The sequence below is a fragment of the Aricia agestis genome, chromosome 18 (genome assembly GCF_905147365.1).
Source record: "Aricia agestis chromosome 18, ilAriAges1.1, whole genome shotgun sequence".
In the NCBI taxonomy this organism is placed as follows: domain Eukaryota; kingdom Metazoa; phylum Arthropoda; class Insecta; order Lepidoptera; family Lycaenidae; genus Aricia; species Aricia agestis.
The window spans coordinates 9,736,574-9,754,393 of NC_056423.1; the positions used below are offsets into that span (position 1 = coordinate 9,736,574).

General features: G+C 40.1%; 1 protein-coding gene across 1 annotated transcript in view; it reads right to left on the minus strand.

The window, feature by feature from the left end:
- LOC121735807 (semaphorin-5B) overlaps nucleotides 1–17,820 on the minus strand; it is a 57,291-nt gene that overhangs the window by 13,036 nt on the left and 26,435 nt on the right. The window contains exons 3-6 of the mRNA XM_042126767.1: nucleotides 16,748–16,850; nucleotides 3,318–3,525; nucleotides 1,161–1,315; nucleotides 279–438 (exon numbers count right to left, since the gene is read on the minus strand). Coding sequence (XP_041982701.1) covers nucleotides 279–438; nucleotides 1,161–1,315; nucleotides 3,318–3,525; nucleotides 16,748–16,850 — 626 coding nt within the window. The remainder of the gene's footprint in view (nucleotides 1–278; nucleotides 439–1,160; nucleotides 1,316–3,317; nucleotides 3,526–16,747; nucleotides 16,851–17,820) is intronic.

The window sequence follows — 17,820 nt, forward strand, 5'->3', positions numbered from 1 at the left end:
TTCTGACTTTCTTATGATGCCGGATGTCCTAATACTAATACGTCACACCTGTTTCACTATGGTGGCACACCAGTACAATATTGCGTAGGGTTCATAACGTCATAAGCACTGGCCAGGTATACTGAGATATATTATGGAACACACCCATAAACTTTTTCTATGTTTTAGATCTAGAGTCTAGGTTCTTCAAAGTGTGGCCCGCATACTGAGTTACAATTCGGAACACACCCATGAACTTCTTCCATGCTACGGGTTTTTTGAAGTGAGAAATGAATTACCTTGCCACAATTAAGGTACTCCACCGCGATCTCCCTGAACACGAAGTACACGTATCGGTCGTCCTCGAAGGAACCCACGAATTGGGGCTCGTTCAGCCAGTTGAGGTCGTACTGCGTGGTGCGCAGCATGCCAGGGTCCGTGGTTGCAGCGCCACGGGTTCTTGAAGGTAAAGAAGTTTGAGATTCCGTTCTTTATTCCGTAATGCTAAGTACTCACATACGGTTTTGCTCGATCGAGCAATCACGTCGAGCAAAACTCGCGGCTCGAGCTTTCGTCCACACATTCAGCATTGCTCGATAGTTTTACTCTAAATCGATATATGCGATTCCATCGAGCCAGCTCGTTGCGAGCCTTCGAGCTGGCTAGATACGAGCCTTCGATTATTACTCGATTTGGAGTAAAACTATCGAGCAAAACCGTATATGAGTACCTAGGGATAAAGGCTCCCGCCGTGAATATTAAGTACTCGCGGCGCCTTAAATTATGATAGTGAACGCAGCCCCTAACCACTAAAACTGGAATAAGTGACCTACGAGGAATGAGGATATTTCGACGCGTCAATGACATTGTAGGGGAAAACATGCTGCCAATCAAAATGATGCCAGCAACGGTCTTTGTATCAGCTAAAATGCATTTGCCCGTGTGCTTAGACAAAATGCCAAGTTCGATATCAAAAATGCACGGAATCTGAGTCGCAAGTCAAATCCCATAGATTTTTGACATCTAACTTCGCTATCGAAACTAGCGAAGGAGTCTAGGGCAACACTTTTTCTTTATTCTTCTTCATGGAATCGCCGATCACAAATGTAATTGACAATGGCCACAGGCGTTCCATAACATGCACTCGAGATCAGATCAGATCAGAGAGTCAAGCTTCTTACCTGCATATCGCCGTGTCAGAGCTGGCGAAGTCAGTAGGTGTTCCGGCATAGTACTCCCCACTGCTGGTCAGCAGGGCGGTGACGTTGGAGCGGGGATTGTGGGGGCAGCTGGCGACCCCCGGCACCCATTCTGATACCAGGTTTATTGACTCGATCTGTGGACAATATGGGCTTAGTTTGAGATATTGGTAGATAGATGATAAAACTCTTTATAGCTCACTTGAAATTAGTATTATAATGTACTCGGCGAAACATGGCGGTAGCGGTCATTGACTCCCTGTCAAAAACTTGACATTTTCTATATAAACCGCGATTGACAATGAAGTGTCAGATGTTGACTGTTGTCAATCGCGGCTTTGTATAGAAATTAGAAAATGACAAGTTTTTGACAGGGAGTCAATGACCGCTACCGCCACGTTTCGCCGAGTACAGTATAGTAGCTGTATTCAATTTGATTGCAACTTTTAAATTATTGTTACTTTTTAGGGTTTCACAAATCAGTAGTACTATTGTATTTGATTGCAACTTTTAAATTGTTACTTTTTAGGATCCCGTTCATCAAAGGGTAAAAACGGGTAGGTAGGTTCTGAAATATAACCCAGTATACTAGCCATTACCCAGTGCTCATGACTTCTAGAATCCGACGACATAGTATGTCGTCGGAACAATATTATTGTACCTGTACTACTGGTAGGACATGTATGAATTAGTATTATTACATCCCAACAAATTCATAGACGTCAATAGGCTATAGCGTATGTTTCTAACTAATCAACAGTATAATATTATTATGTCATAAATAAGCACTGCCCAGTACACTTGGCTATATTTCAGAACTTACCTTATAATTGTGCTACTGTTGCGTTGCAGCTTCGACCTTATGTCCTTACGCTAATACCTAAAAGTGAGTAACGCCTTAGGTCGTAATCATTCAAACCAAGTGTGAACGAACCCCTACTTATCCAATGACCATTACGCCGTAGATAACACAAGGCGACCCATTTACTGAAGTATCTACTTAACCAATTTAGATAACTCGCCACCCATGATGTTTTAAAGCTACTCGGTAAAATCTGAATAGCCATTTGGCCATTTGGGACAGCCAATAGAGTTGTCGTAAAGCAAACGAGCGGTTGTATACTGCTTAGGAAAGGCAAGTCTTGGATATTGTTTTAAATTGTAAGCTTAAAGTACGCGCACACTTTGACGGCGCGTGCCGGGGCATGCCGGGGCGGGTCGGGGCGCAGCGCAGCGCGAAATGCGCTATAGCACACTATTGCCGGGTCGGGTCGCATCGCATTGACTGATTTTAAAGCTCACTGTGCCGGGGCGTGCCGGGGCGGGTCGGCGCGCAAATGCATTGACGGATTTTGAGCCGAGGCTTGTCGGGTCGCATCGCATCACATCCGCGCGCCGCTTGCTATAGCACACTGTTGCCGGGGCGCAGAGGGTCTTGCCGGGGTGCAGCGGGTCTTGCCGGGGCGCAGCGGATCTTGCCGGGCCGTGTCGCATTGAATCCGCCGAGCAAAAATCCGCGCCGATGCGCCCCGGCACAGTGTGCGATACGCGCATCCGCTTCCATACAAATTGTATGGAGGCGGATTTTTGCGATGCGCCCCGGCACGCTGAGCCCCGGCACGGCCCGTCTCAGTGTGCTTTTTAAAATGACATGTCTTCTCTTTCATTCATATGAAAAACGAAAGAGGTAACGTGATTCGAGCATTAACTTTAACAGTCGTTGGTGAAATTGGACCTTACTAATATTGTAGATGTGAAAGTGTGTCTATCTGTTTGTAAAGAGATTTTGCCCGTTTGGGTAGGGAATAATATCATTCTATTTTAGTGGCTGGATACCAGTCGATCCTGGCGACACTGGAGATGAGGAGATGCTGATAGAAATGTGGGCCAATGCAAGATTAAAAAAACTTTGTGTTGCGCCGATCGCGCAGAAACCCTACATGTTTTCGGAATGTGCTTGTCCAGGCTATCATACCCATTAAAATCCACACAAGAGGCAACAAACACATAAACAAGCTTTCACCTCAATTAAACCCACCTCTCTCAACAGACAGACACATATTTATAATATTAGCATGGATGTGGCTAAAGCCCCCATCTCTCGACAAACAGATATATTATTAGTATGGACCAACCAACCTCTCTCCAGCTGCAGATCGGGCTGAACGCGTACGTGCCACACGCGTACAGCTTGTGTCCGTAGGCCAGCAGCACCTTGATGTAGTTGTGGCAGTCCGCCTCCGTCTGGCCTTTGTCCTGGCAGAGCTTGGCCTTGTCTGGCGGCGCCGGCCAGGACGCCTGCTCGAGCTGCTTGAGTCCACGCAGAGAAAGGCGGTAGAGGGTGTCTCTGAAATAAAGTAGACGGTTGTAGACCAGGAGCCACAAAAAACTTGGGGAGGGCAGGCAGAAGATATTGGCATTTGGCAGCTGGTATTACACGCATCAATATTATTCCGTGATAATATCGATGGTGTAATAGGCCGAATCGCAGTATCACAGTACACTTGTGAATCGCGTCATACTAGAATCATGATAATATTGATGCGTATAATACCTGCCATTAAGTGCGTGGTAGAAATAGGGCGATATAAGCTACATCACACTGGCTATCTACTCTCCCTTCGTCTTTTCCCAGGGCCCCCGCTACCATATGTGCAATGTGTGCAATGCACACGGGCGCCATCCTCTAGGGGCGCCAAATCGCCATCTTTAGGGGCGCCAAAACCAAGGACCCAAAAAATTTGCCTAAAGGGGCGCCAAAATCCTTTTTTTTGCACACAGACGCCAGTAGCCCTTACGGGGGCCTTGTCTTTCCGATTTAACTCTAAAAATTTGCCAACGTCGCAAAAAATTTTTTACTCCAAAAATATTTCTACACTCAAAGTTCACTGTGGAAGACGGATACTTCCGTCTGATTTCTTCTTCTGATTAGGGTGAAACATCCTTAAGTATTAACTTAGTTTTGTTACACCTCGTATACAAAAAACGCTGTTTTGCGTATTACTTTTTGTCTTTGACCTACGAGTGTACGACACAAAACGTTGCAAAAATAAGACGATCGATAACCTTCTCGACTTGCCCGAGTTAGATAAAATTAAAGATTAATTATTAATATGTATGTGCCAAAAAATCTAAAACTTGAGTTGCAACATTATATGAGTACCCTGTACCCCGATTCTTATTATACCAGGCATCAAGTAACTAGCTAGGTAGTCTAAACACGATTCAGCCTTCAAGTTCTCAGTCTAAACTTAATTTACTGGATGACCTAGGCTACCCAGGCTATGTATATTTATCAGCCATCACCGAATCTGATTACTGCTGATTGGAGAATCGTGGAGTATTTACATAAGCCGTGATCTTATGTAAAGTTTGTTTACAAACTTTAACATCATTATCAAGATCATCATCAACGTCATCATCATCATTATGTCTGCGATTCGCCTTGTACCATGAAACTGGGCCCGTACCACGAAACGGTTTGGAGACTCAGACAATCGTACGAGAATGTTGCGTCCTACTCTAACAAAGGTGAAATGACGTTGTTAGAGCAGGACGCGGCATTCTCGTCCGATTGTTTGAGTCTCAAAACGAATTCGTAGTAGGCCTACTGTTTTGGCCGCGTCCTGCTCTATCAACGTCATTTTTTCGTTTGTTAGAGCAGGACGCGGCATTCTCGTCCGATTGTTTGAGTCTCAAAACGAATTCGTAGTAGGCCTACTGTTTTGGCCGCGTCCTGCTCTATCAACGTCATTTTTTCGTTTGTTAGAGCAGGACGCGGCTTTCTCGTCCGATTGTCTGATTCTCAAAAGTTTCGTAGTAGGTCTACTGTTTCGATGCCTTATGTCCCTAAAAAGTCACATTTATTTCTGTCCAAACTATCCAATGTAATTTGACTAAGGTTTGTTTCTATCGAATAAGTGTCGAAACTACTAGTAGTGATTTATACTGTGACTGTGTGTGTGTGTGTGTGTGTGTGTGTGAATCCATCTAGATAGATTATGAAATTTGGCAGTCACAGTATAAACCACAGGGAAGGATATGGAATATTTTTGCAGGAAAATTTACGAGCAATATCGAATGCACGTGTCAAAGGCCGCAATCTATGCCACAGTATACCCGGTAGATTTGAACAATATTGAATGCACATATCTAAGGGCCCTACGCCACAGTATACGCGGTAGACTTGTTTAGCAATATTCAAAGCACGTGTCTAAGAACCCAGGGAGGACTCAACACCCGGAAGATTTGTACAATATCGAATGCACATATCTAAGGGCCCTATGCCACAGTATACGGTGGATTTGTTCAGCAATACAGTGGGAAGCCAGCCGCGACCGCATGTTCCCAGTACAGCGGGCTTGTAATTCCATCGCCGACTATCGTGTTACTACTGGGAAACTTGTGCTGCGGAATATTATAGACTAGGAGCTGGATTTAAATGTAGAAGCTGTATTCGTGAATACTTTTTTAATAACAAATTTTAATCGCCTTTTTTTAATGAAATAAGGGGGCAAACGAGCAAACGGGTCACCTGATGGTAAGCAACAAGAGCTGCAAGTGCGTTGCCGGCCTTTTAAGAGGGAATAGGGTAATAGGGAAGTGTAGGGAAGGGAAGGGAATAGGGTAGGGGATTGGGCCTCCGGTAAACTCACTCACTCGGCGAAACACAGCGCAAGCGCTGTTTCACGCCGGTTTTCTGTGAGCCCGTGGTATTTCACCGGTCGAGCCGGCCCATTCGTGCCGAAGCATGGCTCTACCACGTAAGACGTCTATGGGCATATTGTGTTTAGGGTTGGCAACTATACTGTTTTGGTACCACTGTTGATCGGCGACACAAGAATTGCAGTGGTGGGAATGTGTGGAGGGCCTTTTGCCCGTTTAAAAAAACTACATTATGTATACTGTTTTAAACAAAAACAAAGTATACAAAATACTGTTTTCACACTGTGTTATGACGTCTTGTACTTATACACTTAGGTATATGACCTAGGTAACCTAGGTGTATGTGTCAGTTGTTGCTCGTCTTGCGAATCTGTCAAATCCATACTAATTTAGAAATGCATCTACGCGTAGCGTTGCGGTCTGAATCAACCCTTACTCGGCTCGCGTCGCGTCGGTGACACACGAGAATCGCTCACACTGGATTACCATGCCCCCAGGCTCGCGGCTCGCGGCTCTTTGCTGACACACAGGCGATTAAGATCGCGAGCCATAAGTCCGCGTACTTACTCGCACGTCTGTCACCCCCTCTAGCGCAAAGTGATACTTTTTATCCCAGAAATTAATAAGGTTTTTTGCGATAAATGAATCTTGGCACAAGGAAAATTGCAGGGATCATCTAGTTGTAAATATTTCATTTACAACTATTATCATAATTCAATAATTATGATAATATAATTTAAAAAGCATTAGGTGTTTAAGATATAGTTTTATAAGCTTTTACAAGTATGTGATTTGTTAACGTTAATTTGGAGTCATTAATTTTTATGTTAGTTTGACTTTAACAATAATTATTCCATGATATTCTGATTAATTATACCTTAATGTTAAAACTTGTAAAGTAGCACTTTTAGTCATGAGTCGTGACTCGAGACCCAGATAATGGTCAATCTTTATCGAGCAGCTCTGAGTCTATTTTTGTTTATAATATATTGATTACTTTACTAAACGCGTTGTTTTCTGATAGATAATATTTGTAGTAATCAAAGCAAAAGCAACGTACCTATAAGTTAAATATATGTAATACATAATTGTACTAGATGACGCCTGCTCCGTTGTGAGTTGACTTGTGCACTTTGGCCTATATTATTTGATATTTCCCAGGACTCAAAATTTGATCAAAACTCGATTCAGCAATTTCGCGAAGAGGTAACAGACCCACAGACAGACACACTTTTGTCATCACTCATCAGTCAGTATTAGTAAAAAGCCTGCTCTTTAAAAAATCCAAAAAGCTGAAATTCTTATAACTAACTTTCCTACAGAAGCTTGCTAAAAATCTGGTTTTTGCATTCATTTATTTAGCTTATGAGCACAGCATATAAATATGCAGAAGATAAGGCATCAAGTTACGGATTAAGTTGTAAAACATGAATAGTTGGACGTTTGTCAGGAATCAGCATACAACATAGTATCATACCGGTTTGATATAAATTGTAGTAATTACATTTATCAACGCCCGACTTTCACGCTTTCGTAAACTAATATCATAAAAGATGTCATATTTATGTTAATTAGTAAACTAGATCAGTCGCTAGCGAAGTTTTCACTTTGCCACACCGAATGATTAAAGTTTAAAGTTTTAAATATGAAATAGTAATATATTATACCAGTAGGAGTATAGTTATACTAATACAAAACAATATGCATAGAAAATAAATAAAAATATTAGAAAAAAGTTGGTGCAGAAAATAAATGTTGCAAATATTGGCTTACCACATTTTACGTTTGGAAGTAAAAGATTGCATCCGATAAAAAAACTATACATGTGGCATTTTAAACACGTTAAATCCATGTATAATGCAACAAAACATAGAATATAGCACGAATTATGAAACAAATCCAGTTTGAAGTGTATCAAAACTTAGCATACATCGCATCGGTAACATGACGGTATTTGCTTTGTCATGTCAATATTTACGGTAAAAGGAGGCTTATTATAAACTCGTTATAGTTAGCACAATTAGGTTGGGTTGCACCAACTAACTTTAACTACAATGCAAAATGTCAAATCTTTGGTTAAAGTTAAAAATGGACGCCATCAAGATGCCATATTTAACCATAACCATAGAGCTCGACAAGGATTTATATGCACGTGGCGAAAAAAGGAACTAACGCTGTCATCTTTCAAAAACGCCATTTTTGACAGGTCTCCTTTACCAGCAGCGCCCCCGCCCACGTTCCTTTATAACCTTGTTGGACCAGCTGTCATCTGTCAATTTCTCCGGTCAAAGTTAAGGTTAAAGTTAAAGTTAAATTTAGCCTTAACTATAACCATAACTTTAACTTAAACCACGCCTCTGGTGCAACCCAATCTTAGAGTAGAGATATACCTTACTTAGAGTCTATGTTACTTCTGAGTTCGTTCTTCTTTTTTGAACTAGGCAAAGGCAAAAGAAAAAGAAGATAGAAAAAGCAGTAAGTAAAAAAATCTGTGAACTATTATATCTATATAAATAAAGTGAATTTTTGTTAGTCTCGCTAAAACTCAAGAACGACTGAACCAATAATTTGGCTTTTAGCCTTAAAATATTCGTGAAAGTCCAGGGAAGGTTAATTAATAATTTTAGAAAGGAAGTAATACAAACTTTACCTGTAGCCTTAGCACGGCCACCAGTAGAAATGCGAAAGTATGAACAAACTATGGACATAAACTAAAGGTGCCGTTCCGACCTGTACCGCGTCCAATCGCGACCGACAAAAATTCAATTGAAATGGCACTTTTTGACAGACTATAGTATATGTCATAGAGTAGGATATTATTTAAAATTTTAGAACTATATTCTGTCATAAAGTGGCATTTTAATTGAATTTTTGAAAACGAAAAAAGATCGGAACGCTACCTTAAGTTTATCTCCACAGTTTGTCCATACTTCTACTGGTGGCCGTGCTAAGGCTACTGCTCATCTAGTAATAAATAATATTAACAAACACTTAATAATACATTTATTTATTATCATTATTATCATAAAGTTAAGACGTACTTAAGTTTAATCTACGAAACTGATGATAATATATAAAAAATCGAAGTCAAATCAATTCGGTGAGAAAATCCAACAAATCGCTAAATTATCCAAGGTCTTTGAATAAATGTTAATAAATGTTTTAAAATGCAGTTCAAAAGTATTTTTAACGATGATGCCAAACAGGTTAGAATCATTAACATTTTAGAATAACCTTCTAATTAATGGTTTAGTTTGAAGTTCAATTAATGACGCATAATACTGTGATAGGAGAGGATTTCTGCTTCCTTTGATTCTTTGACCCTTGAGGGTATTATTTAATGTACTCTAATAGAGTTTTTTTGATATAATAAAATGCAATAGTGTGTCTTATGTCATATTAATGAAGCCTTTTTTGCCTTTTTGTACAAGGAGGCAACAGCCGTCGCCCATGGACACTCGCAACATCCAAAGAGTTACAGCCTACAGGTGCGTTGCCGGAAATTTAAGAGGAAATACGCTCTCTTTTTAAAGGTTTGCAGGTCGTATTAGTCCGAAAATACTGCTGGCGACAGTTCACTCTTAAGTAGAATATTTAAGTACCTAACCCGAAATATTTCACCTCGATAGTTGAAGCTCACGACCAATCAAGAGTCAAGCTTTCCTTGCCATTACCTCTCGATCACGAAGGTCGATGGCGTTATTTTTCTACATATAGTATGTATCTTAAGTACCTTATATTATACAGCTAGTTATAAGCTTAACTGGCATATAGCAGTCCCAGTCAGTTCCAACTTCCAGCAGTATCGCTAGATATCGTGCTTTCTCCCCGGGAATGTGGAGATATGAGCCCATGAATAATGCATGCTGTCACCGAGCTTCCTGTCTAGCTTAGATTTCGAATAACGAATGGTTCCTATAATATTTGCCTAGAATTCATAGGGTAGGTTCCGAAGTATAACCCAGTATACTGACCAGTGCTTGTGACGTCATGAATTCACGCCTTACCGCTGATTCGTTCTAAAATTCATTCTGAAAAGACGTGGGAGAGCCATGCTTCGGCACGAATGGGCCGGCTCGACCGGAGAAATACCACGTTCTCACAGAAAACCGGCGTGAAACAGCGCTTGCGCTGTGTTTCGCCGAGTGAGTGAGTTTACCGGAGGCCCAATCCCTATTTCCTTCCCTACCCTCCCCTATTCCCTTCCCTTCCCATCCCTACCCTCCCCTAGTACCCTATTCCCTCTAAAATTGCCAGCAACACTCCTGCAGCTCTTCTGATGCTGCGAGTGTCCATGGGCGACGGAAGTTGCTTTCGATCAGGTGACCCAAATGCTCGTTTGCCCCCTTATGTCATAAAAAAAATTGAGGTTGTCAAGAATTTAACCATTATTTTAGACCAGGGGTCACCAAATGGCGGACCGCGATCCGCATTCGGACCGCCGACCCATTGTGTGCGGACCAAGCATGTTCGAAGATGATCTTCGTTCATCTTAGGACTTCAACATCTCCAGGATTTAATGTCAATATCTATAGCTTGCACTAATATTTCACTCCAAACTTCAGAGAGATAATAAGCTACCAAAAATGGTTACGTTTCTCATTGATATCAAAAAAATATCTTTGTAATTTCCGTAATTACCGTTGTTTAGTGAATTTTTTTTATATAAAATGTGTAGACCGCGAAGGTTATTTCATGTCCTAAAACGGACCCCGAGCGAAACTAATTGGTGACCCCTGTTCTAGACGGTGGAAAAATCGTGTAAAAAATTTCCTCCATTGTAATTTGAATTTATTTCCTTGTAAGTTGTAAATTCGAGTCCTATTATAGGAAACTCATGGTCCTAACAAGGGCAGTTACGGCTGGGCAGTGTTTATAGAGATTTTATGGGACTTTTACTGCACACCTCTAAAACAGGCCTCGTATAGTTTTTACTGCTTCATGATAAACTAGCTTTTACTTGGAGGTCGATTTATGCGCCTCGAACTTCGATCACTAAAAGCCTCGAACAATTTCGGCCTCATGCTGTCTTTCTAGCGTGCATGAGATGCGCACACACAGCACACACAAGAATATGTGTTTTAATCATAAAGTTAATATACCTAGCGGAATAGAGCAACAATCTCGAGCTGTCAAACGAAACCAAAATTGATTTTCATCTGTGTGAAAAATATGTGTACGTAATACACATATTTTACACACAGATGAGAAGCATGATTGAACATAAATTCTATGAGATTAAATTGTCAACGTGTGGCGCGTGCCGACAAAAAAAAAGTGCTGCTGTCATGTATCGTCTCTTTTACAACGCAGTGTTACTGATATCATGACATCTCTATTGCTCAGGCCTTTGTTTCTCTACTCCGCTAGGTATATTTACTTTATGGTTTTAATCATCTGTCTACAGACTGTCGTCTGTCGTGTTGATAAGTCTCAACTCTCAAGTGAGCGAGTGCCCTAAGTTATGCATGTTAAAGATAAACCTTGATTATGATATGTAAGATATACCTACGTATTTAGCTTTATAGTGACATCGGATGTGTATAAACTACAAGGCCTTCTGCCTACGGCCTTTGCCCTAAGATCCGGATAAATAATATGTTTTACTGTGTCTATAATATTATGTTAAGATAAACATTATACCGTCATTAATAATTATAACTAGCTATTTGACCGAGCTTTGCTCGGTATTCGATAAAACACGAATAATATAATATTTTCTAAAAATGATTCCTAGCTAGATTGATTTATCGCCCCCGAAACCCCCTATATACAAAACGAGCTTTTGCCCGCGGCTTTGCTCGCGTTAAGAAGTATTATTATATACAAACTTTCATCCCCTATTTTAACCCCTTGGGGTTGGAACTTATCAAAATCCTTTCTTAGCGGATGCCTTCGTCATAAATCTCATAATATCTACCTGCATGCAAAATTTCAGCCCGATCCGTCCAGTGGTTTGGGCTGTGCGTTGATAGATCACCATGTCAGTCAGTCACCTTTGAGTTTTATATAATATATAGATTTCATGAAAATCGTTGGAGCCGATTCCGAGATGGTGGAGATACAAGAATTGCTCGTTTAAAGCTGATATAAGATATTATTTAGTTGAATAATAATAACATTTTAATTTCGATGCAAAAATAGCCTAGATATTGTTAAGTTATTGCCTAACAAAAAATATTAAAATCGTTTCAGAACTTTTATCATGCGTCATCATTCATCAAGGAACTAGAGATAACAATTTTTAGGGATCCGTACCCAAAGGGTGAAAACGGGACCCTATTACTAAGACTTCAGTGTCTGTCTGTCCGTCTGTCTGTTTTTCCGTCTGTCTGTATCCAGGCTGTATCACAAGAACGGCTATAGCTAGACTTCTGAAATTTTAATAGAATGTGTATATCTGTTGTCGCTATAACAACAAAATACTTATACTAAAAACAAAATAAAATTAATATTTAATGGGGGCCTCCCATACAACAAACGTGATTTTTTTGCTATTTTTTGCTCGATATCAATAATGGCTGTAGCACTTGAAATTTTTACAAAATCCTTAATAATATTTGTACTTTAATAATTGATAATAAAATTAAAATCAAAGAAATATTTAAAAATCCCTACAAAAATCACATTTTTTGGGCTATTTTTGCTCTATAACGGTACGGAACCCTTTGTGCGCGAGTTTACGGAACCCTTTGGCCGTTTTTTTTTAAGCTTTAGCTAATTCTTTCTTCATTTTAAGGTTTCCTTCTTAATTAGTGGCAAAAACTTCAGTTCCTGATAAACCACCAGATAATCCCGTTGCCACTGACTAAATTAAAAAAAACTCGTGTTCCTTTTTCAAATCGAATCAGAAACCGGTCAAGTGCGTGTCGGATTTCACTTGGCGTGTGCACGACATTATCGGATGTTTAAAAAGCCATCGACATAAAAACGATTTCCGTAAACACTTGTTCATTACGCATTTGCATATTCGGCGCTTTTTGGTTGCGAATCTCAAGACTCGATTTATATGCGTCCGCCCGAATGCGCGGTTTGACAGCGTGACCGCGCCGCTAGTTAAAAAAATCGTTACATTAATTGCGGTCGCCGCCAAACCTCGCGTTCGGGCGGACGCAAATAGATCGAGACTGACGGTTTGTCTATTCGTCCAAATGGCCGGTCAACACTTTAAAAACCTGTCGATAGTGAAAACTACGACAGTTTGGATGGCTGCCGGACGGTAATTTCTTTGGGATAATGGCATTTCTGCCACTGAAGCAGAACACCTTTTCAGCGTCAAAAGCTTCGCAAGAGCAGAGCTGTCAAATACCACACAAATGTAGAGTCCCAGGATAATTATACAATTTAGAGTTCTAGGACATAGAATAGTTTTTATTAAGGCAAAAAGTTACATACCAATAAGAAAATTCAATTCGGGTGCAACGTAAGTGCTGCCATTAGTTTTGCTATACATAATCCCCCTTACTAATAAACGTTGTATAAGCTTTGAATAGTTATACAATGTTTTGTTCCTGTCACACAAGTGACATTTTTAATTGGATTGAAGAAGACAAAACACTGTATAACTATTCAAAGCTTAAACAGCGTTTATTAGTAAGGGGGAATACATTTAAGTGCCTGAGAAGAATGGAGAGACAGTGCCCTCGACCGAACACATCCATAATAAACTTGGCCGAGAGTACTGTCTTGCCGCTCTACCAGTAGGTGTAGTAGACCTACTATGAAAGGTTTTGAGACTCAAACAATCGGACGAGAATGCCGCGTCCTGCTCTAACAACGTCATTTCACGTTTGTTAGAGAAGACCGCGGCATTCTCGTACGGTTGTCTGAGTCTCAAAACGGTTTCGTGGTACAAGCCCAGGCCCCAAGTAGCGCCTCGTCTCGTTCTTTTTCGGTTTGACATAGATCTTCTTAACTCAACTAATTAGGAGAGGTCACAAATATCCTTGAGACGGACGTAGATATCTATCTCTGTCTGTCGTCAGTTATACAAATAAGATAGCGCTATCTGCTATCAAGTAACGGCTCGACCTGTTATAATTGTCAACGTTATTACCATACTAGATGTAGGTACCATCTATCAGGCATGTGGTGTTCCGTTTACCCTACAAGGCTACATAAATGCAACAAGTGTAAGGAGGTCCCATTTTTTGGTATTTTGCATACTACTCGAAAACGAATTTTCACAGATTGCGTATATCTGTTGCCGCTTTAACAACAAATACTAAAAACAAAATAAAATTAATATTTAAGGGGGCTCCCATACAACAAACATGATATTTTGGCTTTTTTGCTCTATATCAATAACGGCAACAGGTAGGTACTTGATTTTTTCCCAAAGTCCTTAATTATACGTGCAATTTAATATTTTAAAATAATATTAAAATAAAATAAAAAATTAAGGGGGCCTCCCATACAAAAAATACAATTTTTGGCCTAATTTTGCTCTATAATGGTACGGAACCCTACGTGTGCGAGTCCGACTCGCACTGGCCAATTATTAAATTACAATCATTCATCTTACAAAGATCTTGTGGCATTGTCGTAGGGATGTAAATATCTCAACCATAGTAAAAGGAGGGGAAGTAAGTTATCTTCATATAAAGGCACCGCGCGCGACTTGTATGTGTGCGCCATAGTATCAATGCGTCGCCACACGGCACACAACAAAATCTCGGCCAGTTTTATAAGGCTGGTACCGCCGACATTTTGTTGTGTGCCATACGTGGCGACGCATTGATACTATAGCGCACACATACAAGCCGCGCGCGGTGCCTTTGTATGAAGATAACTTACTTCCCCTCCTTTTACTCTCTCAACTCAGTATGCTACAACTAATTACGGTGACACTTCACAAGTTAGTTTCATTTATTTACCGCGTAAAAAAACTAGTCGGTCAAAACTTTGAGGTATGATCGATAAAACTGAACATGATATTCTGTGGTCTGCGATTGTAATCTGGCTGTGTCAGATATGATGTAACTTTATACGATTGTAATAGCGTAACACGTCAAACTTTATTATGACTAAAATCTTTTTCGGGTTTTATTGCATCCATTGAACCAATTTGATTAACATTAGGTGTGTGTGTTCCATTATTGCACCAGTACACTGCCCATTGAGATTTGACGGCATTTGATTGGCTACCGAGAAATTCCACTAGGCACACAACTCACAAGGAAAAGTAAAGAAACGAAAGATTTCTAATAGCATGTCAAAGAATCTCTACACTCTACTACAGGGATCTCTAAAAGTAGATTAGATGGATCACAGGAATTCCTTATAGCTTTTTGTAAGTCGTATTGGTTCGGAAATACTGCTGGCGACAGGTCGTTCCAGAGTTTTACTTTTACGCGAAAATCACACTGTGAAAGACGGCCACACACCAAGGTGATGACTGATGAGGATGGTATATCAAAGTGTTTGACCTTACCACAGAATATATATTAGTAGTACCAAACCTTACGTAAATTCTAATGGAAAATGATAACTTGATAAGTCATAAACCCTTACTTCTGATTTTACATTCAAATCCCAGTAACTTAACGTGTAATTTGTAGACAGGTACCCACATTTGAAGTTACTAATATGGTAACTTGAGGTCCCCGGCGCCCACTCGTGAGAACTGTCAAACGAAACGACCATATTCGCCTCTTATGACCCACTAAACGCCGCTGCAGCCGATTTAGATAAGTTTATGGTTCATACGTCTTGAATATTATGCGTTGTGAAATAAGTGTAAGGTTATGATGAAGGCTTAATGTATAATATACTAGCGGGCGTCGCCCGGGTATAAAATATATAGCCACTGAAAAAATGATTAAAATCGATAGCCTATGATCCTTCACGTGGTCTACTTCTAATCTGTGCCAAATAACATAAAAATTGCTCCAGTAGTTTGCGAGTTTCAAATAATTTCCCCCGTTTTTTCTACATTCTCCTATTAGTCTAATAGCGTGATAAAATATTTATAGCCTTATAGCCTTCCTCAAAAAATGGACTAACACTGAAAGAATTTTTCAAATCGGACCAGTAGTTCCTGAGATTAGCGCGTTCAAGTTAGCCCTTTCAAATAATTTTCCCCGTTTTTTCCACATTTTCCTCTATTTCTTTGCTCCTATTAGTCTTAGCGTGATAAAATATAGCCTATAGCCTTCCTCGAAGAAGAAGAAGAAAGAAAGAAGAATATAAGTAGATGGTGTGAAATGGATAATGTGTATGTCGACAACTTGCATTCGATAATTTTGACATTAAAGTTAGAAAAAAAGACTTATGGCAGTCACAGACTGCCGCGGTAAAGCTATTGTATAGCAATATCTAGTTTACACGCATACGTCTAGTCGCACGCACACTAACACCGTGCCAAAGTCTGCCGTACTGAAACGACGAACGATGCACGGCTTTTAACGCTACAACGCTTTGCCGGTCTGAGTGGGGCCTGGGGGGGTGTTAGGTTTATTTCCGTTACAGACTTTTTTGATTCAGTCGCCGCGCTCAGAGCCCGCATGTATAATATGATTTGATATCTAAGGCTTATTTGAGTTTTATGTTGACTCCCCCCTGACCGTTCACGTTAGCGGTGATGGCCGATGTATGCTGTATGCAATTCTAGGAAGTAAATAGCACGCTGATATTCGATAGGTTTCGGTGTCACTGTGCGCTGTAGAAACTAGTGTATGCAATTTCATAAGTACCCTAGTAACTATAATTTGTCTAACTAATATGTATTCTGTGCTATAATTATAGACCAAGCTTGCAGGCTGCAGCGAATACTTTATGGACTATATGTTTACTCGCATTAAGTTTGATCAAAACTAGTCAAATCAATCGAAAGTCAAAAAAATCGAAGCCTTACTGCGGCCTATGAACTAATATCTCTGATGATATATTCTTATGGTACATACCTGGCACCCACGATGACTTGCTCCCTGGCCACATCGAAGAGCAGCTGCGAGTACCAGCCACCGCCCTCGCCAGCAAACACGTCGCTGTCTGTCGCCAGCAGATCTGAAAGAAGGAAAAATTAAGTGAATTAGTTTATACTTAAACAATTACATATTGTGATAATAGTAATTGAGGCGTAACTTAGTTGATATTAAAAGAGTTAGGGCTTGTTTCACCACTTTCTGATAAAGTGCCTAATATGCTATTCTGCACAACTTTTTTGACAGATTCTCCATACTTGATCTGTCAAGTTAATTGGTGGATAGCCTTATCAAAAACTAGGAAGTGGTGAAACATGCCCTTGGTGATGTGATTTATTTAATTTTACTTCGTTCGCGTGGAATAGTTTTGCCTCTCATACAATTTTCCCCGCTTTTTTCTACATTTTCCAATGTTTCTGGGCTCCTATTGGTCGCAGCGTAATGTTATATAGCCTGAGGCCTTCCTCGTTAAATGGTCTATCCAACACAAAAATATTTTTTTGATTCAAACCAGTAGTTCCTGAGATTAGCTCGTTCAAACAAACAAACTCTTGAGCTTTATAATATTAATAAGTATAGATTTGAAAGTCATATTATTAAAATAATATATATTTTAAATATTCAGGCATGGCCCAACGTGAAGAGTGTCCATCTTGGGGAATAAGGAATAAACATGATTGCGAAGTGGTATACAATATGCACATTGCAACGTTGCACAATCTTTGTCGATCGTGGACAATTTTTTTTTAAATTAAAAACACTCAAATACTTGTCGTTTTCTTTGACATATTTTGTGTCGTTTGTAGGCGAAGAAAACTCCATTGGAACTCCTAAAAACAACCTTATTTGGTAGTTCCAATGGAAAGAGAGATCTCTACCTTAAAGCTATGCTTAAACCTCTACCGTATTTTTCATAGCAATGCCACAGATTACTAAATAATTAGTTATACAGGTAACAATATCAAGCTAGACTCGACATTTGAGGGTCATTGCCCAAATGTAATCCAACCTGTCGAAAAAACTGACGTAAAACATCGCACAAAAACTGACCA